This window comes from Arvicola amphibius, chromosome 7 (assembly GCF_903992535.2).
Source record: "Arvicola amphibius chromosome 7, mArvAmp1.2, whole genome shotgun sequence".
Lineage (NCBI taxonomy): Eukaryota > Metazoa > Chordata > Mammalia > Rodentia > Cricetidae > Arvicola > Arvicola amphibius.
The window spans coordinates 103,637,856-103,656,196 of NC_052053.1; the positions used below are offsets into that span (position 1 = coordinate 103,637,856).

At 39.1% G+C, this 18,341-nt stretch overlaps 1 protein-coding gene across 1 annotated transcript in view; it reads left to right on the forward strand.

Moving 5' to 3' along the window:
• Positions 1-18,007, forward strand: part of Kcnh5 (potassium voltage-gated channel subfamily H member 5) — a 286,746-nt gene extending 268,739 nt beyond the window's left edge. The window contains exon 11 of the mRNA XM_038337552.1: positions 17,060-18,007. Coding sequence (XP_038193480.1) covers positions 17,060-18,007 — 948 coding nt within the window. The remainder of the gene's footprint in view (positions 1-17,059) is intronic.
• Positions 18,008-18,341: the final 334 nt, after the last annotated feature.

Sequence of the window (18,341 nt, forward strand, 5' to 3'; positions counted from 1 at the left end):
AACAGCCACTTTATTTCACGTTAGTAAAATAAGGACAAGAAAATAGTCCTTTATGTGTTCCTTGTCCCTGTATACCATTCAGTACCCTAAAATTATATTTTCACTTTAAAATACTAGTGCCCAGAATAACTATGTTTTGTAGCTTGTAAGAAAAAGACTTCTTCATGTAAAGAATTCTAGATTATAATTTTCTTTGACTTTAGTTCTATAAAAATTAGTAACAATAAAATAAAATCAAAGTGAAAATTTATAGAAAACTCTTGCTTCTTTGTAAAGGAAATGACACTTTTCAAAAATCTACAAGCCCTCAAATTTAAGTGCCTTGGCACAATAGATGTTAACTGCTGTGTATTTAACAATCCCAAGCAAACCTCTGGTGAGTCATCTCCTCTTGAGGGTCAGAGTCACAGATAACATTCATCTTTGAGCTTCATGGTCCCCCGGCAGCCCTGGTCCTGAGCTGTCATGTGTGCCTTGTGTGGATGCGTGAGCTTTATGAGGTGGAGCGTGAGAGCAGCTGAGTGTGTAACTCTCAAGACCGGCAACAATAGAATGGTTCTGCATTTCAATGCATTAGGTGTGGCCTGAGCATCGTGCACATCACTTCTGAAGTTCCTTCACTACAGCTCAGTATTATGGTTGCTGATATTGCTAAGAGAAATATCATCTAGCTTGTTGCATTAAGAGGTCACAGTTCCGGCCATTAGAAATCTGTGATGTGAAGACCAAAGAGATGGATCTTTGGTTAAAAGCATGTATTGGTCTCACAGAGGACCTGAGTTCAGTTCAAGCACTTACTCTGGGCAGCTCACAACGGCCTGTAGCTTCAACTCCAGGGCATGTTACACCCCCCTTTGGCCTCTGTGAGTACTGCACTTACTTGCACAAGCTGTACCACCCATACACGTATCTACATAATTAAAAATAATAGTTTAACCCCTTTTCTTATACTTGAAGCTCAGAAGAGACAATAGCAAGTCTCATTTAGAAACTGGTTCTAGTCAGAGTCTAAGAATCTAGGCAGGTACTCTCTTCTTTCTCAGGAAAGTCAGCAGGTTCTTTTTAGACTTGGAGTGCCCATTGGCTAACTGCGTGGAGACAATGAGTGTGTTTGTTTGTTTCTCTAGTACCGAATCAAGTCTGTTGTCCAGAAATAATTAATGATAGCACCTCCACCTCTAAGATCTGTTGAATATAAATGATCCCTTTTAGGATTATAAATGTATATTTTAGGGAATAGACACATAAATCCAAAAACGTCATTCTTCAAGATATAACTGTTATTTCAAGTGATAGAATAAGTACACCGACCTTTAGAAATAGGAATGGAGGGTAGTCTGGATAAGGTGATGGGGGTGGTCCTGTTCAGTGACTGGAATATCAACCAGGAGAGTGCGTGTTATGTGGCTGGGGGAGGGGATGTGCTATAGAGTTTTGGGGAAAGAGGAACTAGTGACAGCTCTCAGGCAACTGAAAAGTTATTGGAAAATAATGAATGTTTTAAAGTAAGCTTATCACTTTAGCTTAACTTTCTCTCTCATTTCCAAGAATGTTTGATGCCAACCATAAAGGCCAACACAAGGCTCTTTACATGTACCATGTGTTAGCTTATGTACCTTCCTATTATCTGTGTCACCCTGCCCAAAGTTCAATACTGGTAGTGTCTTGTATCCTGCCTGTGATTCAAGGTTCCTTCTCAAAGACTTGTAATGCTTTCTCCCATGCTCTCATACCAGTTAACGTTAGTGGCTTCATACAGTCAACTCCCATTAGCCACAACTCCACCTCTATGTCCATTTTACTGATCTGACATCTCTACTATGACAGGCTTTCTTATATGATGTGGTAGGTATCAGAAATACTGACAAATATGTTATATTTCAAAGTTCTTTAGGTGCCACAATATTTTATACCTACCAACAAGCCTGTAAGGAAGTTGTTCTTACCTTCCTTTTGGCAGCTGATGCCCATGAAATGCAGAAAGAACTCTGCCCAGAGAAGAGCTGATTAACAGGTGAAAGACAAGCTGAACCAGTCAGTGCAAACCAGAATGACCATTCTTAAAGAGCATCGCATGTAACCTCACCATGTTACTCTAGTGAAACTATGCTGGTTAGGTGCTTTTAACTGTACAAATGTATGTTCTGTTATGGATATTTTGAGGTGCTTATCTTATTAAGACAAGACCATAATAGAGCCTTTGGATTTCTAATTTTGGTGTCTTTAGACTAGGAGACCACCAGAAAAATTCTATTCAGATGACTATGTTCAGTTCAGCCAAGAAATGAAGAGGCTTGCGTCTTAGCCACCGGGAAAAACCAGGTGTGTCAGGGGCATCATCAGGCAGTACAGATTACAGAGGCTGGGAAGCAATGGTCAGACTGGGTGGGAGTCAGGGAAATAGACTCTGTTTTGTTCCCCATGACATGCTTTCCACTATTTTGTGCTTACACTCTGTGTTTAAATTAATTGTTCATGCTGTTTTGACCTTTACTGAACTACATATGGGATTCTTATTTTATCGCTTATGCTTGCCACTCATGTTTCTTTCATTTTATTATACGGATGAGTGTATAAAGGAAATATATTATACTTTCAAATTTTAGTACCTTGATGTCTAATTAAGGGAAGCACAGCTTCATATCACATGGCTAATTATATAAGTTTAAAATTTAAATGGTAGTTTTCCCTTGGACCTTTCTGTTGTAGTTAAAAAATTATAACAATTTTTATAAATCCCAGGTATAGTCTTTTATTGAGTACATATGTTTGTGAATGTGTGCCTACACACGTATTCACTCAGTGTACTCAATGTATGTATCCTAACTTATCTACTTAAAAATATGTGTATAATCTATCTGTATATTGTATTTATCTCTCTTCATTCTTCCTTGCCTTTTGTCCTCTTTGTAATACCTTGCAGGGAACTAAAACGTCTTATAAATCTTACTGCAGATTAATAGAATGTTTTTTTTTTTATTTTTTCTCCTCATGTGGCTACTGGTTTTGTGATGTTTTAAAACTTTTTATATACTAAAGTCAAGAAAGTGTTTTTATAATTTTTTTCTTTTCAATTCCTTTACCTAACACAGTTCTGTGATATACTGACAACTGTTGTGTGGGGGGGGGGGGGAAGATTGAGATACAATACATGTGATAGAAATTCAGTTCTACTTATATTTGTATAGAAAAGATTAGTGTATTTCTAGCATATGCTAATATTGCCGCCTTATGAATCAGTGTCCGAAGGCATGTGGCTCTGTTTCCAGCACTCCATTCTGGTTATTAGTTTAATGGTGGCATCAGCATCATACTATACTTATTGCTTTAGTTTTAATATTGAAATATGGGTGGCATAAATTTTACAGTTTTTTTCTTCTTCATGAACATCAATTGGACTATTGAGGCCTTTTGGCATTTCCGTGTAAATTGTAGACTTAGGCCATTAAATTTTGCAAAGATTTGGTTTTAATTGCTGAACATCCTAGAGCCAATTAGTAAAAACTTTCTCTCTTAGCAATAGTTCATCTTCCAAACCTTAAATATGTATACACTTGCATTTGTTTAAGGCATTTACTTTTACATTTTCTGTGGATAGAATGTGCCTGGAGTCCAGATGACCCTGAAAAATATGCCTTCCCATTCTTCCCATTCCTACACCCTATGATTCTCTTCCAAGACCGCTCAGTTCTCTTTCAGAGTTATCCTTCATGCAGAGTCAAATTCTCCAAGGAGTCACCTGGGCTAGCACAGTCTGTTCTTACTAAGAAAACAGGACAGATGCCCTTCTCAAGTTTTTATAGTTCATGTTAGTAGAAAACTGTTCTCATATAAATATATGAAATATGGGGTTCTCACAACTTACGGTAAATTAATTTGCTAAAGAGAAAAGAAATGCAATAGAAGGTTGTTTATTTTGACTGTGTAATGGTTCTTTTCAAGCTAAATAATTATTAGCCACATATTTTAATGGGCAAGTGTTATATTTGATATCAATGGCACGAATATATAAAAAGTTGCCAGTGAAATGAGCACTTATTTCAACATTAATGTTCATATTTTGAAATTTCACAATCTGTGCCACAATAATGCAATGAGTTCCCCTTAACCAGAATTTCCACTGATGGCAGCTCATATGTCACTCGTCATGACTCTGCTGACTCTGCTGTGGGTATATATGTACATACACGCTGGGGGCATCTCTCAATCACTTAAACTGACTCTCCTTTTTAAAACTGCAGATTCCAGCTTCTGGCAATTGCAGCTCCAAAAGATGCAGCCCAGCAGAGCTTCTGTCTTCTTTGACTAGACTTAACTAATCACTGTTCCACTCTGCGGGGACACAGTTATTAGCTAGTGCTTGACTCTAGACACTGCGATTCAATTACTGGCCAGCTACGTTTAGACACACAAGCCTTGGTAATTAGCAGCAAATTTTTGTCTTCTCCCTGCACAGCATGTGAGCTGTTGACTCTAGCAGATGCAGAATCAAAACATAAATAAAAGGGGCACTTATTTATCCTGGCTCTATAATTGTTCCTGAGGGTCACAGAAATCTCAGCAGTTGGTACATGGAAAATTTGACACCTAGAAAAATAGGGCAAATGTGTTATTTCTAGCAAGAAATTACATGAAGAATAGCTTTAAAAGCATAATGTAGATTGTGTCCTTTTTAAAAAGTCAAACTCCAGATGCCTGTATTATCTATTTAAAGTTAGCTACTGCTAAAAAGATAAGCCACATCACTTTTTTATTAGTGAAATAAACAGGCTAACATATAGAGAGATCATGGAACTTGTATCTGAGGGCACGTAGCCAGTTAGAGCCCTGGACTGGCCTGGTACTTTAGCCTGCAGTGACCCAAACACCAAGTCTTCTGCAGAAGGGAATTTCAAATTGGAAGAGACACTAATTGCTAATATTGTTTCTAGTGGTATTGTGCTAAATTAAATCAAGATGGAAATGGTCCAAGTAGGTAAGGCAATGTCATTTGCATTTCCAGTTATGCTCCTATGGAAAAAAATTGAAATCCAGGTTTTGAACAAAGACCATAAAGCTAGATTTTGATAATTTTGCATAAAAATATTTGAAGATCGCATTCTCAGCTTTGAACTTGGGTGAATATATATTTATGACTTTCATTAGAATGAACATAAATAGGAAAGATCTATTTTACACTGTGTTGCCACACATCAGGATAAAATATCCTCTTTTTTAGTTTAGAAAGACCTGTAAATCTAGACTCCACACAGGTAGAGTTGAAGATGGTACCCAATACAATTTAGATCCAGTGTGCTCCTCAGAGGTCCATATGGGGTGCACCTAAAATAAGTTTTAGGTGCTATGGCAGTGGGTAAAAATGAAGTTATGGAATCATCACAACCAGAAGAGACTGAAACAAGCCCTGTAGGACTGTGAGCCGAGCACCTTCCCTGAACCTCCTTTTCATGTGGTGTCCACCACTGTGATGCCATCTGCCATGAGGCCCTCGCCTGAGTTGTGCATCATGCTCTTCAACCCCTAGAGCTGTGAGCTAAATGAACCTCTTTTCTTTTTAAGGGATCTAACTTCATGTAGTTTGTAGCCAAATGGAATGAGATAATATGCCCTTGATGCCTAACTCTCAAAGAACATGTTATTTTGTAAAACCTCACTTGACGAAACTAAAAACTTCTAACTTCATAACTTACACATTCCCTAATGGGAGGTAGAAGATAGACCTTGAGACAGGGAACTGTGAGTCCTAAGTCAAACCAGTGGGGATAGATGCATGGATCCTAGGGGCTAATCATTTTGAATAAACCTATGAGCTTCAGTTCCCAAACTCCACAAAATAAGAAACCCCATTATCCCTAACCATCCTTTTTATGTAATTTTGATTCCACCTGAAAAATATTAAAATGTTATCTTAAAATAGTGACATGTCATCCAGACTACATGTATATTTAAGTTTGAATTTATCTAGTATTGAAGTGAAACTGTGCTAGTCTATGTTAAAGCAAATGTAGAAATAACTAAAATTTAAATAAATGTCCTAGAGCGAGGTCATAAGCAGAAGCTAAAGAAAATCTCCTTTACCATGAAAAGCCACACATAAAATGACTCTGACTATTCCACCTCAGCAATTGCTCATCTGAGGTTGGCATGTTCTTCCAAGGCAAAAGCTAAACCCGCATAGTAGGTCTGTTCCCACTGACAAAACTATGATGTCAAATAAGATCTTATAGGGTAATATATTCAAAGTGCACTGTGAACTACAAAACAAGTTGCTCTTCTTCTTCTTCTTCTTCTTCTTCTTCTTCTTCTTCTTCTTCTTCTTCTTCTTCTTCTTCTTCTTCTTCTTCTTCTTCTTCTTCTTCTTCTTCTTCTTCTTCTTCTTCTCCTTTTTTTCTTGACAAGGTCTAATCACCTAGCCCTGGCTGTCCTGGAACTCACTTTGTAGATCAGACTGACCTTGAACTGACAGAGATCTGCCTGCCTCTTTCTCCTGAGTGCTGAGATTAAAGGTGTGTGCCACTATGCCTGGCTCAAAATAAAATTTTAGACACACGTACACACACTCCACATCCACCACACACACATACACACACACACACACACACACACATACATATGCGCGCGCATGCGCGCGCGCACACACACACACGTACACACACATCCCCCCACATTCATATCCTCCACACCCACACCACACCCACATCACACACATATACACACATGCACACACACACACACACACACACACACACACACACATACACCTCACCTTCAGTCCACTTGTTAACATAGAATAGCAGGAAAAACACTGGTGTTGCTTTGGGAAATGGGTTTCCTCCTGGCTATTTACTGACAATGATTTTAGGAAACTCATATAATTCCTCTTTGCCTTATCTGTTGAATGGGGACAACGATGAATGGAAATACTAGCAAATAAAGTGCCGAGCTGCAGGGAGAAATGGGAGTGACAGGCTGAACTCCTTTGTCAAGTGCATCACAACAACCAATGGCAAACACTATGGTCCACATCTGTCCTGAAGAGTCTCCACTCTTATGAATACATCTCCCTCGTGTTGACAGTCCAGTTCCGGTAGTGGCTTCTAGTGCACGTGGCCATAGAAGTCTCCAGTTTCCTTCACTGTTTTTTTCCTTAATAATCATTTTCACTTAGGAGAGAGAGAGATAGAGAGAGAGGGAGGGAGTGAGGGAGGGAGGGAGGGAGGGAGGGAGGGAGGGAGGGGAGAGAATATGCTGCATATATGCAGGTATGCAGGCGGTACCTGAGAAGGCCAGAAGAGGCCATCAGATTTCCTGGAGCTGGAGTTACAATTGGTTGTGAATGGCCTGGTGTGGGTGTTAGGAATTGAACTTGGGTTTTATGGGAGACTAGCAAACACCACTGAGCCATCTCTTAAATTCCAAGTTCCTTCATTTTAAGTGCCTTCCCTCTAAGCCAATGTAAAATTTTAACTAAAGAATTCTTGCATTGCATGCAGTAACCTAACTTTTATGTCCATTAACCTGGCTCATAAAGCCTACCTTGTTACTCAGCTCTGTGAAATTGGGGAGGATTTTGAAATCTTCCTCAGCCTCAGTTTTCCCTTCTTTAACATGGGTTCATGAGATGATTAAATACAGCAATGATCCCTGTAAATTACGAAGTACAATTTCCTAAGTATTGGCATTTAATGTTCCCCGAGATAAAAACATGTGATTATTTTTTATTATAGCTGGAGTGAATATCTCAAGTACAATGTGGTCTAATGATTCATTTATGGGACTCAGGCAAGTGTTGGAAGTAGTCATCTCCCTTTCTCAGCAATACACAATGCTGATGTTTTCCTTTATCGGACTTTAAAATGTATCATTGAACTTGAGCATGCTAAATTTTTTACGCTAAATTCTTAGAAATAATATTATGTTATTCTTTTGAATTTTCTTCAGAACAATGCCAGTAGTGGACTCTGTCACCATTTATTCTAAAATACAAATCATTAGGGCTGGAAAGATGGCTCAGTGGTTAAGAGCATAGACCATTGTTTTGCAAAGAGGACTTAGCAGCACTTAGCCTAAGTCCCCACCACTTCTATTAATGTCTTATAAGTGATGTCAACTCCAACTCCGGGGGCTCTGATGCCCTCTTCAGGGTTCTCCTGGTTAAAAATAAAATAATTCTTGAAAAAGAAAATTCACAAAAATATATGTAAGACTAGAAATAATATGGAAATTAAAGAGGCCACATGCATGACACTAAATGAACTCATTTGTTTCGTGTGTGTGTGTACACACATACCTACATATGGATAATATTAGTAAAGAAGAGGTCATGAGCTTCAGATGGGGTTTTGAGGACAAAGGAGAGTTGGGGGGGTGAGAGAGTGAACATGATGTGAACACACCCCATGTATAGAAAATTCTCAAAAAAATAAAGTTTGAAAAGAAAACTAGTATGTGAGACTTGGAAGGAAGGAGCCAATCCAGTGACACATCACTTGGTGACACTGCTCTCAGTGATGGCCCTCGACGCTGTGCTTTTACTGGGAAAAAACTGAAAAGTGTCGGCAGTAGTTCATGTGGCTTGAGGTTGGCTCTGTTTAATACAGGTTAGAAAAGAGAAAGCAGTGGTCATAGAGAACAGTTGCCCAGCTTCTGTTTTCTCTTGCTCATTTAAATGTTTTACTTTATTTTTGAGATTATAAGGTAATTGCAACCTTTCTGCCTTCATTTTCCTCCTTTGAAGCCCTCATATTTGCCTCCCCCTACTCTCCTGCAAAGGCATGGCCTCTTTTTCCACTAATTTTTATTGCATGCATATATATGTACATATATTACATATATACATTTATATTCCTGAATATAACCTGCTTAGTCTGTATAAAGGTACTTGTATGTATAAATATGCATACATGTATATTTATTACATATATATGTATATATTATAAATATACCTACAAATATGTTTCAGGGCTGATCATTTGGCACTGGACAAGCAATTGGTGTGCTCTTCCCTGGGGAGAACCCACTTCTGCTCCCAGCATTTTCAGTTGCCTGTTGTTCTTTGTGTAGGGTTGAAGCTTCATGGGCTTTTTCCCCCATCCACTTTGTCATGTCCATTGATTCTAGGCAGGTATGGAAAAGAAAATAGAATTAAATTCAAAGGAATAAAATAAGATTGAAAATCTGTTGTGCACAGAATTTTATTAGAACTTTTAATGCAAAGAAAAAGTTCTAAATGTGGCTTAACACTTTACTGTGATTTCTAGTGGCTTTCATGATGTGTGTGTGTGTCTGTGTGTGTGTGTGTGAAAAGACATTTTCTGTATTTTCTTCTTACCAACCACCCCTCAGTGCCAGGAGGCAGCACCCACACATAACCAACATGAAAGTACTTCCTTTCCTGGCTCTCTCATGTTCCCTTCCTTCTTTTTCTTCTCTGCTAACATTCCTTCCTCCCTTTCACTTTAGATCTTAGTTACTTAATTAATTTATGAATTCCTCAGATTTCACTTGAAAACATAATGGGTCACCTGAATTATAGTACTACCTTGTTCCTGTGCAGCTCGGGGGGGAGGGGGGGAGAGGGGGGTAAAGCAAAGCTGCCATGTCTGAAAAGGTCATGTTGTTTTAATATCACCCTCAACACATCCAAATGTATAGAAGAGGCAGCTACAAAGACAACATCGTGTGATTTATTCAGAGCTCACTGCCTCTGATCTGCCCAGGATAGTGTTTAATAAATACTGCTTTGTGTTTGCTCAGGTTGAAATGGCTTGGAAGAGCTAGAATTAGAACAAGTGACTGAGTGTATGGGAAGCGGTATGAACTAAAGAGTCAAAGCCGTTGGATCCCAGGAGAATCCGCAGCACCGTAACTCCTCACTGCTTGATCACAGAGAGCTGTAAATTGCCAGTCAATTCTTTGGATTCACAGATCTGGAAAGTTATGGGCCATTTGAGGGAAAAAAAAAAACCCTCTACACAAATTACATAATACTAAACCCATGTTATTAAACAAATGATTCCTCTCCCTTGCCTCTATTGGATTTCAAAGTTCAGTACACATTCAAATTATTCAATTTTGATATCACTTTTGTGATCAAATGTCCTACTTTTTAAATGGAAAGCTCAGTTGGCCATGTTCCCTGTTAAGTTTAAGAAGCTTTTATCATTTAAATAAATTAGACCTTCCAGCAGGTTCTTCAGAACACAATGAAGCACAGCAGAGAAAGGCTTAAAGGAAATAAACCTCTTTGCTGATACAGCACAGGCTATTATGCATGCTACCCATAATGTGTAGCAAGAAGTGGGTGTAGCCTGATGCTCCAGTTGCTCTTCTTACTTCTGTCTTTGATTTTTGTGGTGTTCAGTAGCAATTTGATCTACTATGAACAAAAGATGGCCTGAGAGTACATCAAGTATAAGGTTATTAATACTGAGGGGAATTTTTTTAAAAGAAAGGTTTGTTTTAATACTATATTGGCAATCACAGATTTATATTTTTCTTCCTTTTCTGCAAAATAACAATCTCTTTGTGGGTCATTTTAACGCTGGCTTTGTGGAGTATCCAGCGTTATTTCAAATGCAATATTTTGTAAAATTAATCTATACAGCTTATATCAAATTATTAGGATACTGTTTGCTACCTCTAATTACATGTCCATGAAAGATTCAAAAGCATTATAAGGAATCTTAATTATTTGCAGGTTTTCTCTCTGCCTAATAAATAGCAGTCAGAATTACTTTATCTATTTAATACACTTTATAATAAAGGCTTTTATTGAATAAAATCTATCAGTCTTTCTATTGTAGGATTTACTTGAAACATTTCATTACTTGATAAAAATGTCAAGATAAATATTTCCATTAAAGGAAGCATTCAGTAGACCTAATTAAATAATGTTGCAATGGTTGTATAAAATAATTACCATATAAATTTAGGCTCTTAAAGTTATCTTTAAAACTGCTGTGGGACAATGATCTTGTACTCTGTAAAGATTTGTCACTTGTATTGGTTTAATAAAATGCTGATTAGCCAGTAGCCAGGCAGGAAGTATGAACAGGGCAACCGTATCTGGGAAGAGGAAAGGCTCAGTCTGCAGTCATCATTCAGATGAAGAGGAAGCAAGATGAGAATGCCTCACAGATAAAGGTGCCAAGCCACATGGCTAACACAGACAAGAATTATGGGTTAATGAGAACGTAAGAGGGAAGGTGTGTAATATGAAGTGTTTTAAAAATGCAGTGAGTTGCCTCGTTAGGCATCCTCAACATTTTGTTTTCTTGTTTTTCAGATTATGGTAGAGCCCAGTAGACAAGCTTTTAGACCTTCAGAAACATAAATTCTTTTTTTTTTCTTTTTATGGAGAGCTTCACATTTCTCTATCTACATTCTCTTTCCTTTCAGGAAGAAAATAGAGTATTGCCATAAACTAGGAATTAAGCTCATAGTAGATATCCCTATAACTATTCTGAATAAAGAACCTTCCAAATGCATTTGTGGGTCAATTCTGAACTGACTACATAGCATGACTTTGTTAACTACCTACTTGTGGGCCAGATGTTAAGGATGTTACAATAGTAGCTTCAACTGAGAGATTGTAGTATATATAGTTATCCTTGAAAAATTACCCAGACTTCATAGGTGCAACTGTCTTGCAACGTCTGAAGATACTATCTTACTGCGGACATCTTGGTCCCCAGGCTCTTAACAGTTTTTCTCCTCTTTTCTTGTGCTGGTCCCTGAACTTTGGGATAGGGGTTAAATTATTATGTATCAAGTGGAGCTGAGCACCCCAAGGATAGTTGTTCCCTGCATTTTAGACAGTGTGGACTGCTAAGCACATTGTTGTAGGTTGCAAAAACAAACTTCTTTGATGAGGAGTAAGAGCACCACTTACCTTAGGTCTCCCATGGCTGCACTCCCAGATGAAGATCTATAAATAATTAATGGCTGCTATGGGAGGGAGTTTCTGTATTCTCCAGGAACAAGCTCCCGATAGAGGAGTTGGAATGGGTTGGAAATGATAGAAATACAGTACTCAATTATGAAATTCTCAAAACAAATAAAAATTAAAATTGAAAAACCAGATATCATTGACTGTTTAGAGTAGGGAAAAACCCATTATTTGCAGTACAGCTCTATTACCTATATATTTTCTAAGTAGATGAGGTTGTTCAGATTAAGATTTTGCTATTGAGTGGCTGGAGAGACAGCTCAGTGTTTAAGAGCACTTACTGCTCTTGCAGAGCATCCAAGATTGGTTTCCAGAACCCATATGGAGCCTCAGAGTTGCCTATAACTCTATTTCCACAGCTTCTGACACCCTCTTCTGGACTCTGAAGGCACCTGCACTCACATATACACATACTCACACATGGACACTCTTATATTCATAACTTTAGATATGTGAATGTATTTTTAAAGGATAGTCACTTTAACAGGCCCTGTTGTAGAGATATATCAGCTAACAAAACAGACAAAAAATTCCATTCTCCTAAACAAATAAATCTAGATGTGAGAGGGAAAAAAAAAAAAACGGTATCAGAGTCCAGGGAACACTACATTATTTGATCCTGCCTTCCCTGTTTTACATGAAGGTAACACATTTGATATGTATATAAGGAAGAGAAAACACAGGCCTCCTAGAAGGGAAGTAATAGATGTACAATGGCAGCATGTATTTTGATGGAGGGTAGTGAAACAAGATTATTGGCTTTTTTTTTTTTTTGAGTATCAGGGGAGCCTGGAAATCCCCTCATTGAAGAATCATACAAATCTCTCATAGAGATCTCTCCAGTCATTAGTCAAGGCTGCCTCTGATCCAGTAAGCAAAGAGTTTCAATTCCATTCTTTTAGGGTGTTTCTCCATAGCCAGTCTTCTGTAAAGGGTACTTTTTTGGGTATGGAAGTGCCTGCATCACTCCATGCTCCATCCATTCAATTATCCAAGGATCTCCCATGGTCTAAGGGGCAGCACTAAGTTGCTCTGAGTGTAAAAAATAGTGAATGGTTAGGATTATATAAAGTTCAAGTTCTTAGATTTGAATCCTAGCCACTTGCTAGCTATGCGGCCTAAGACAAACCATATAAATTCTCTGAGCTGGCAGTTGCTCCTCTGTTACATGAGGCTAATGGGATCCGTCTCACACAGAATGGAAGGCAGTTAAGTGGGGAGATGCAAGCTTGAGAGGGACTATGTTGCTATAGGTAAACTTTTTTGATGACTTTTACATTTAATTGATTTTTTTGTTCCATAGTAAATTATTTATAATTTAGTGAACGCCATCAAATTAAATACTTAAAAAATTATGTCCTGGCTTGAAGTACATAGATTATTATGTTAGGCAGTTGATCAAATGCACAGGCCTTGCTAGTATCTAGGTTTTAGTTTAAAATGTATGCTTTGGGTGTAGAATTTTATAATCCTCTCTTCCAGGCCTGCTTTCACGAGGCTCAAGACTGAACTGTTAAGGGATGAAGGTGGCCTCACCTGTTTCAGAACCTCAGGCTTGTGTTTGAGGTCTGGAAGTATTGAGGTCACTACTCAAGGTATAGGCTGTGCTTGGTTTTCAGGTGGATGCTTCACCCCAGTCCCTGGCATCCATATACCCAAAGAGTCTGGAATGTTCAGGTAGAAATTCCACCACAAGCCCCCTCCCCAAACCCTGCTGCATCTCAGAAAGCCAACCAAATGGTGATCTTTGCCCCAGAGATTGTCAAGACCACTCCTACAAGGTACTTTTAAACTGCTCCCCCTCAACAAAAACAGATGCATGATTTTTTTGGTCTTTTTTTTTCCCCAGTCTTTTCTGTTGGGGGCTGGAAAATCATCTGGGAGCGTTTTACCCATTAAACCTGGGCTTTTCTAATTTAGTTTTATTTGGTCTGATTTGGATTGCTGCGTCGGTGGAGAGGCTTATTCGTGTGCAGAAACTTTTCACTCGGTTGCTCATTTCCTCTGTGTGTGGCTTATTTAAAGGTCTGAATATTCTTGTAGCAGATATTCCACAGAGTGCAATGTCTCTTCCTACCTTACACACTGCTTTTTCAATATCTGGCTTCTGATAGGCTGAAGTCCCAAGTCCTGAGCCCATATCCATCCCCTTCAATGCTTATCTAGCTTACAAAGGAAGCAAAGAATTGAACCTTCAGCCTCCGCAGGAGACATGCTGTTATTTTTTTCTTTGTTTTCTTTTCTTCCCAACATGCATTGCAGCCTTGAGAAGGGATGTGGGTTCTGCTGCTCCATCAAGTCCAGATAGGAAATCAGGGCCAGTCTTGATGTTCATGTTCTCCCAAACGTGGGAAGCTAGACGTATCTACTGCCTCATTACCTCCCCCTCTGCAGTAGGGAGATAAAGAACAGTGGTAGTGTGCAGGGCAGGTTTCTGCTACCCAACATCTCAAACTCCAGTTCTTCCTCTTTCCAAATTCCTTTTACTTTCTCGGTGGCTACATATACTAAGCTAATCCAATTCTACTTCATTTGTCTCCTGATGCACACAGGATGTCTGGCCCTATGCCAGGCCTCCCTTTGTGCTAGGTATTTTGGTATTTGGAGCCTTTGTTCTCAATTTAATATTAGCAATCTGAATACCTTTGTCTGTTTCAGTGGGTGAGTATGAGCAGCTTTTGGTCTAGAAAAGCCTTTTTTATCGGTATTTTTCATAGGTATGTTACAAGCCTAAATCACTCAACATCTTGAGTTTGAATTTGAGAAGCACAACAATAATGGTGCATAATGGTTAGCTATTATATCGGCAATCTTTTAAAAAATGTTTCTGAGTTCAGATGCCCATAATTCTAAATCATCAGAGCTACCAAGCATGGAGATTCTATAAACTGTGAGTGAGGTATATCATCTATCAAGAGGGATACCAAGTGGAGTCACAAAAATACAAGACTATGTTAAAGTAAAACTTCATGTGAAACCAGACACTTCCCTGTGTGCCCTACTCAGGGAAACAATGTATCCTTGTTTAGTGTAACCCCCACATTTTGTGGTTGTCCTGTGATATGTCTGTCCTTCCTGTGTGTCAGGTACTTGCTCTCTCCACTGAGATTTGAAGTGAGTTCCCTTTCCCCTAATGTCAAGGATCACACTAAGGCTCTCCCTGCTCTAGGCTAAGTCATTACTTATTTAAAACAGTGTCTTGGGGTGAGTTAGACAGGGACATGGAGAGCCATTTGTACCAGGCTTCTTCTGTCAGCTCATGGCAGCAACACGAGTGGATAAAAATAGTGTCGAGCTTTCCCTGTTGGGGTCTGTCTGACCCCAAAGGGCGTTAATGCCCTGCAGGCATATGGCATGCTCTGTTTCTGTAGGAAGGATGAGGAAGATTTCCAACTAAACTGCGATAGCTTTGATGTGAGACTTTGAGATTAGTGTCACATCTGTTAAAAAAGGCCCAATTTCATGTGCCACCAGGGAGGAAAACATATGGTAGCCTTTCCATGTAATTATTGAATTTATAATATTTATTTATTTTTAAATTACAAGTTATTACCACTTGATAGGCTGGCATTAGTGCACCAATCTCCATTTAGAAAATGTGGCATGGCGCGGACGGAGGATTGCTGCCAACTTGACTTTTGACTTCTCTGCTGACACAGGTCATCATTAACGTTTCTTTCTGACATAAAACCTGATTCTATATGTTATACCTGGGGGCCAAGGAACCTTTAAAAGGTGATAAAAAAGTGTTTACAATTTGGGGGTGTTTTGAGTCCGAGGGGCGAGAACCATGATATAGTGAGGTCTGTTATGTGTTGGGACCATGTGATTCACAAGTGTTTCTACTCAGACAACAACGTGGGGACGGTGAAAGAGAGAAGTCATTTTGTTTGGGCTGTGAAATTATTTGATTCTGAAAGTGCTTTATATGGTGAAACTCCTCTGAATTTTCCTCTCAGATTCCACCTATGGTTACTTTGTTTTTCAGGAATCTGAGGGAAAAAAAAAACAACAACAGTGTCTGTCACCAAGTTAACTTCTAACTGAAAATATGCCTGGTAACACCCCGTATAGCCGATCACTTTTATTGTCTTTTACTTTGTCACCACAATTCTTCTCAACATTTTCAGGAGATTCTAATGGTACACTTTGCACCAGCTTTACGGGTGTGTGTTAACTTACACTTGCTACTTAGAAATTTTTCCTCATGGATTCTTGATCTTCATTTGCGGACACATATATAAATGACCTCACTCTACAGCCCCTCCCATGGAACCTGGTGATGTCACTGGAGGACTTGGTACCTTTTCAGTACTCACAAAGCCTGAACTCTTGATGTCTTATCCATAAATAGAGGATAATATTAAAGCAATAATATTCAATATAGATAATATTGAAACAAAGTTAGAAAAGGAGAAGCCGTACCAAAATGAGGAAATTTAAGTACTATATATTTGTACATACACAAATGCACACATACTAGTATATATTTGTATATATGCTTTTATATGAGGCCATGAAGTACTTTTATGGGGTGTGTCAACTGCTTTTCTTCCGCTTGTATGTAAGAGAGTAGTCAGTGTTCCTGTGTTAGATTTCGGGTATATTGGATTGTTCAATGGTATCTGAATAATAGCTTCTTCCTTAGGAAAGGGGTGTGTGGTGGGTGCAGATGTTTCCTATGTGTGATGTGTGCAGATGTTTTCTGTGTGTGATGTGTGCAGATGTTTCCTGTGTGTGATGTGTGCAGATGTTTCCTGTGTGTGATGTGTGCAGATGTTTCCTGTGTGTTATACATGCAGATGTTTTCTGTGTGTGGTGTGTGCAGATGTTTTCTGTGTGGTGTGTGCAAATGTTTTCTGTGTGTGATACATGCAGATGTTTTCTGTGTGTGGTGTGTGCAGATGTTTTATCTGTGTGGTGTTTGCAGATATTTTCTATGTGTGGTACATGCAGTTGTTTTCTGCGTGTGGTATGTGCAGATGTTTTCTGTATGTGGTACGTGCAGATGTTTTCTTTGTTAAGCAAAGCACACCCAACACAGTATCACACGAGTATAAAGTCATCTGCTTCTGTAACCATGGTTTAATCATCTCTCCCATTCCCCAGATCATCTTCCGTAAAATTAGTGATGTGAAGAAGGAAGAAGAGGAGCGACTGCGGCAGAAAAATGAGGTGACTCTCAGCATCCCTGTGGACCACCCAGTTAGGAAGCTCTTCCAGAAGTTCAAGCAGCAGAAGGAACTGAGGAACCAGGGCTCAGTGCAAAGTGACCCTGAGAGGAGCCAGCTTCAGGTAGAGAGCCGCCCTTTGCAGAACGGAGCCTCCATCACAGGTACCAGTGTGGTCACCGTGTCACAGATTACCCCCATCCAGACTTCTCTGGCCTATGTGAAAGCCAGTGAGTCCCTTAAGCAGAACAACCGTGATGCCATGGAACTGAAGCCCAATGGTGGTGCTGAGCAAAAATGTCTCAAAGTCAACAGCCCCATCAGAATGAAAAATGGAAATGGGAAGGGGTGGCTAAGATTGAAGAACAACATGGGGGCTCACGAGGAGAAAAAGGAAGACTGGAATAATGTCACCAAGGCTGAGTCGATGGGGCTGTTGTCAGAGGACCCCAAAGGCAGTGACTCGGAGAACAGTGTGATCAAGAACCCGCTAAGGAAAACAGATTCCTGTGACAGTGGGATTACAAAAAGTGACCTTCGTTTGGATAAAGCTGGTGAGGCCCGAAGTCCTCTAGAGCACAGTCCTAGCCAGGCAGATGCCAAGCATCCCTTTTACCCCATCCCGGAGCAGGCCTTACAAACCACACTGCAGGAAGTAAAACATGAACTGAAAGAGGACATCCAGCTGCTGAGCTGCAGAATGACTGCCCTGGAAAAGCAGGTGGCAGAGATTTTAAAACTACTCTCAGAGAAAAGTGTACCCCAGACCTCCTCTCCAAAACCCCAAATGCCACTCCAAGTACCTCCCCAAATACCATGTCAGGATATTTTTAGTGTCTCAAGGCCTGAGTCACCTGAATCTGACAAAGATGAAATCAACTTTTAATATATAAATATATATACATATATATTTGTCAATATATTTAAAATGGTATATACATCTATATACATATGTGTGTATATATAGTATATACATATATATTTTCACTTGCTTTCAATATGATGAACACAATATGGATTTTGATATGTACATACTGCATGTCCAGCTGGATTCTGGCCTGCCAAAGAAGATTATTCAAAACATAGATATTGCTTGTATATTATGCAGTTGACTGCATGCACACTTTACATTTATTTATAATCTCTATTCTGAAATAAAAAAAGTATGAATTTTGTTAACTAAGGCAATGTAATCTTTGAAGAATCAGGGTCCAACCTGC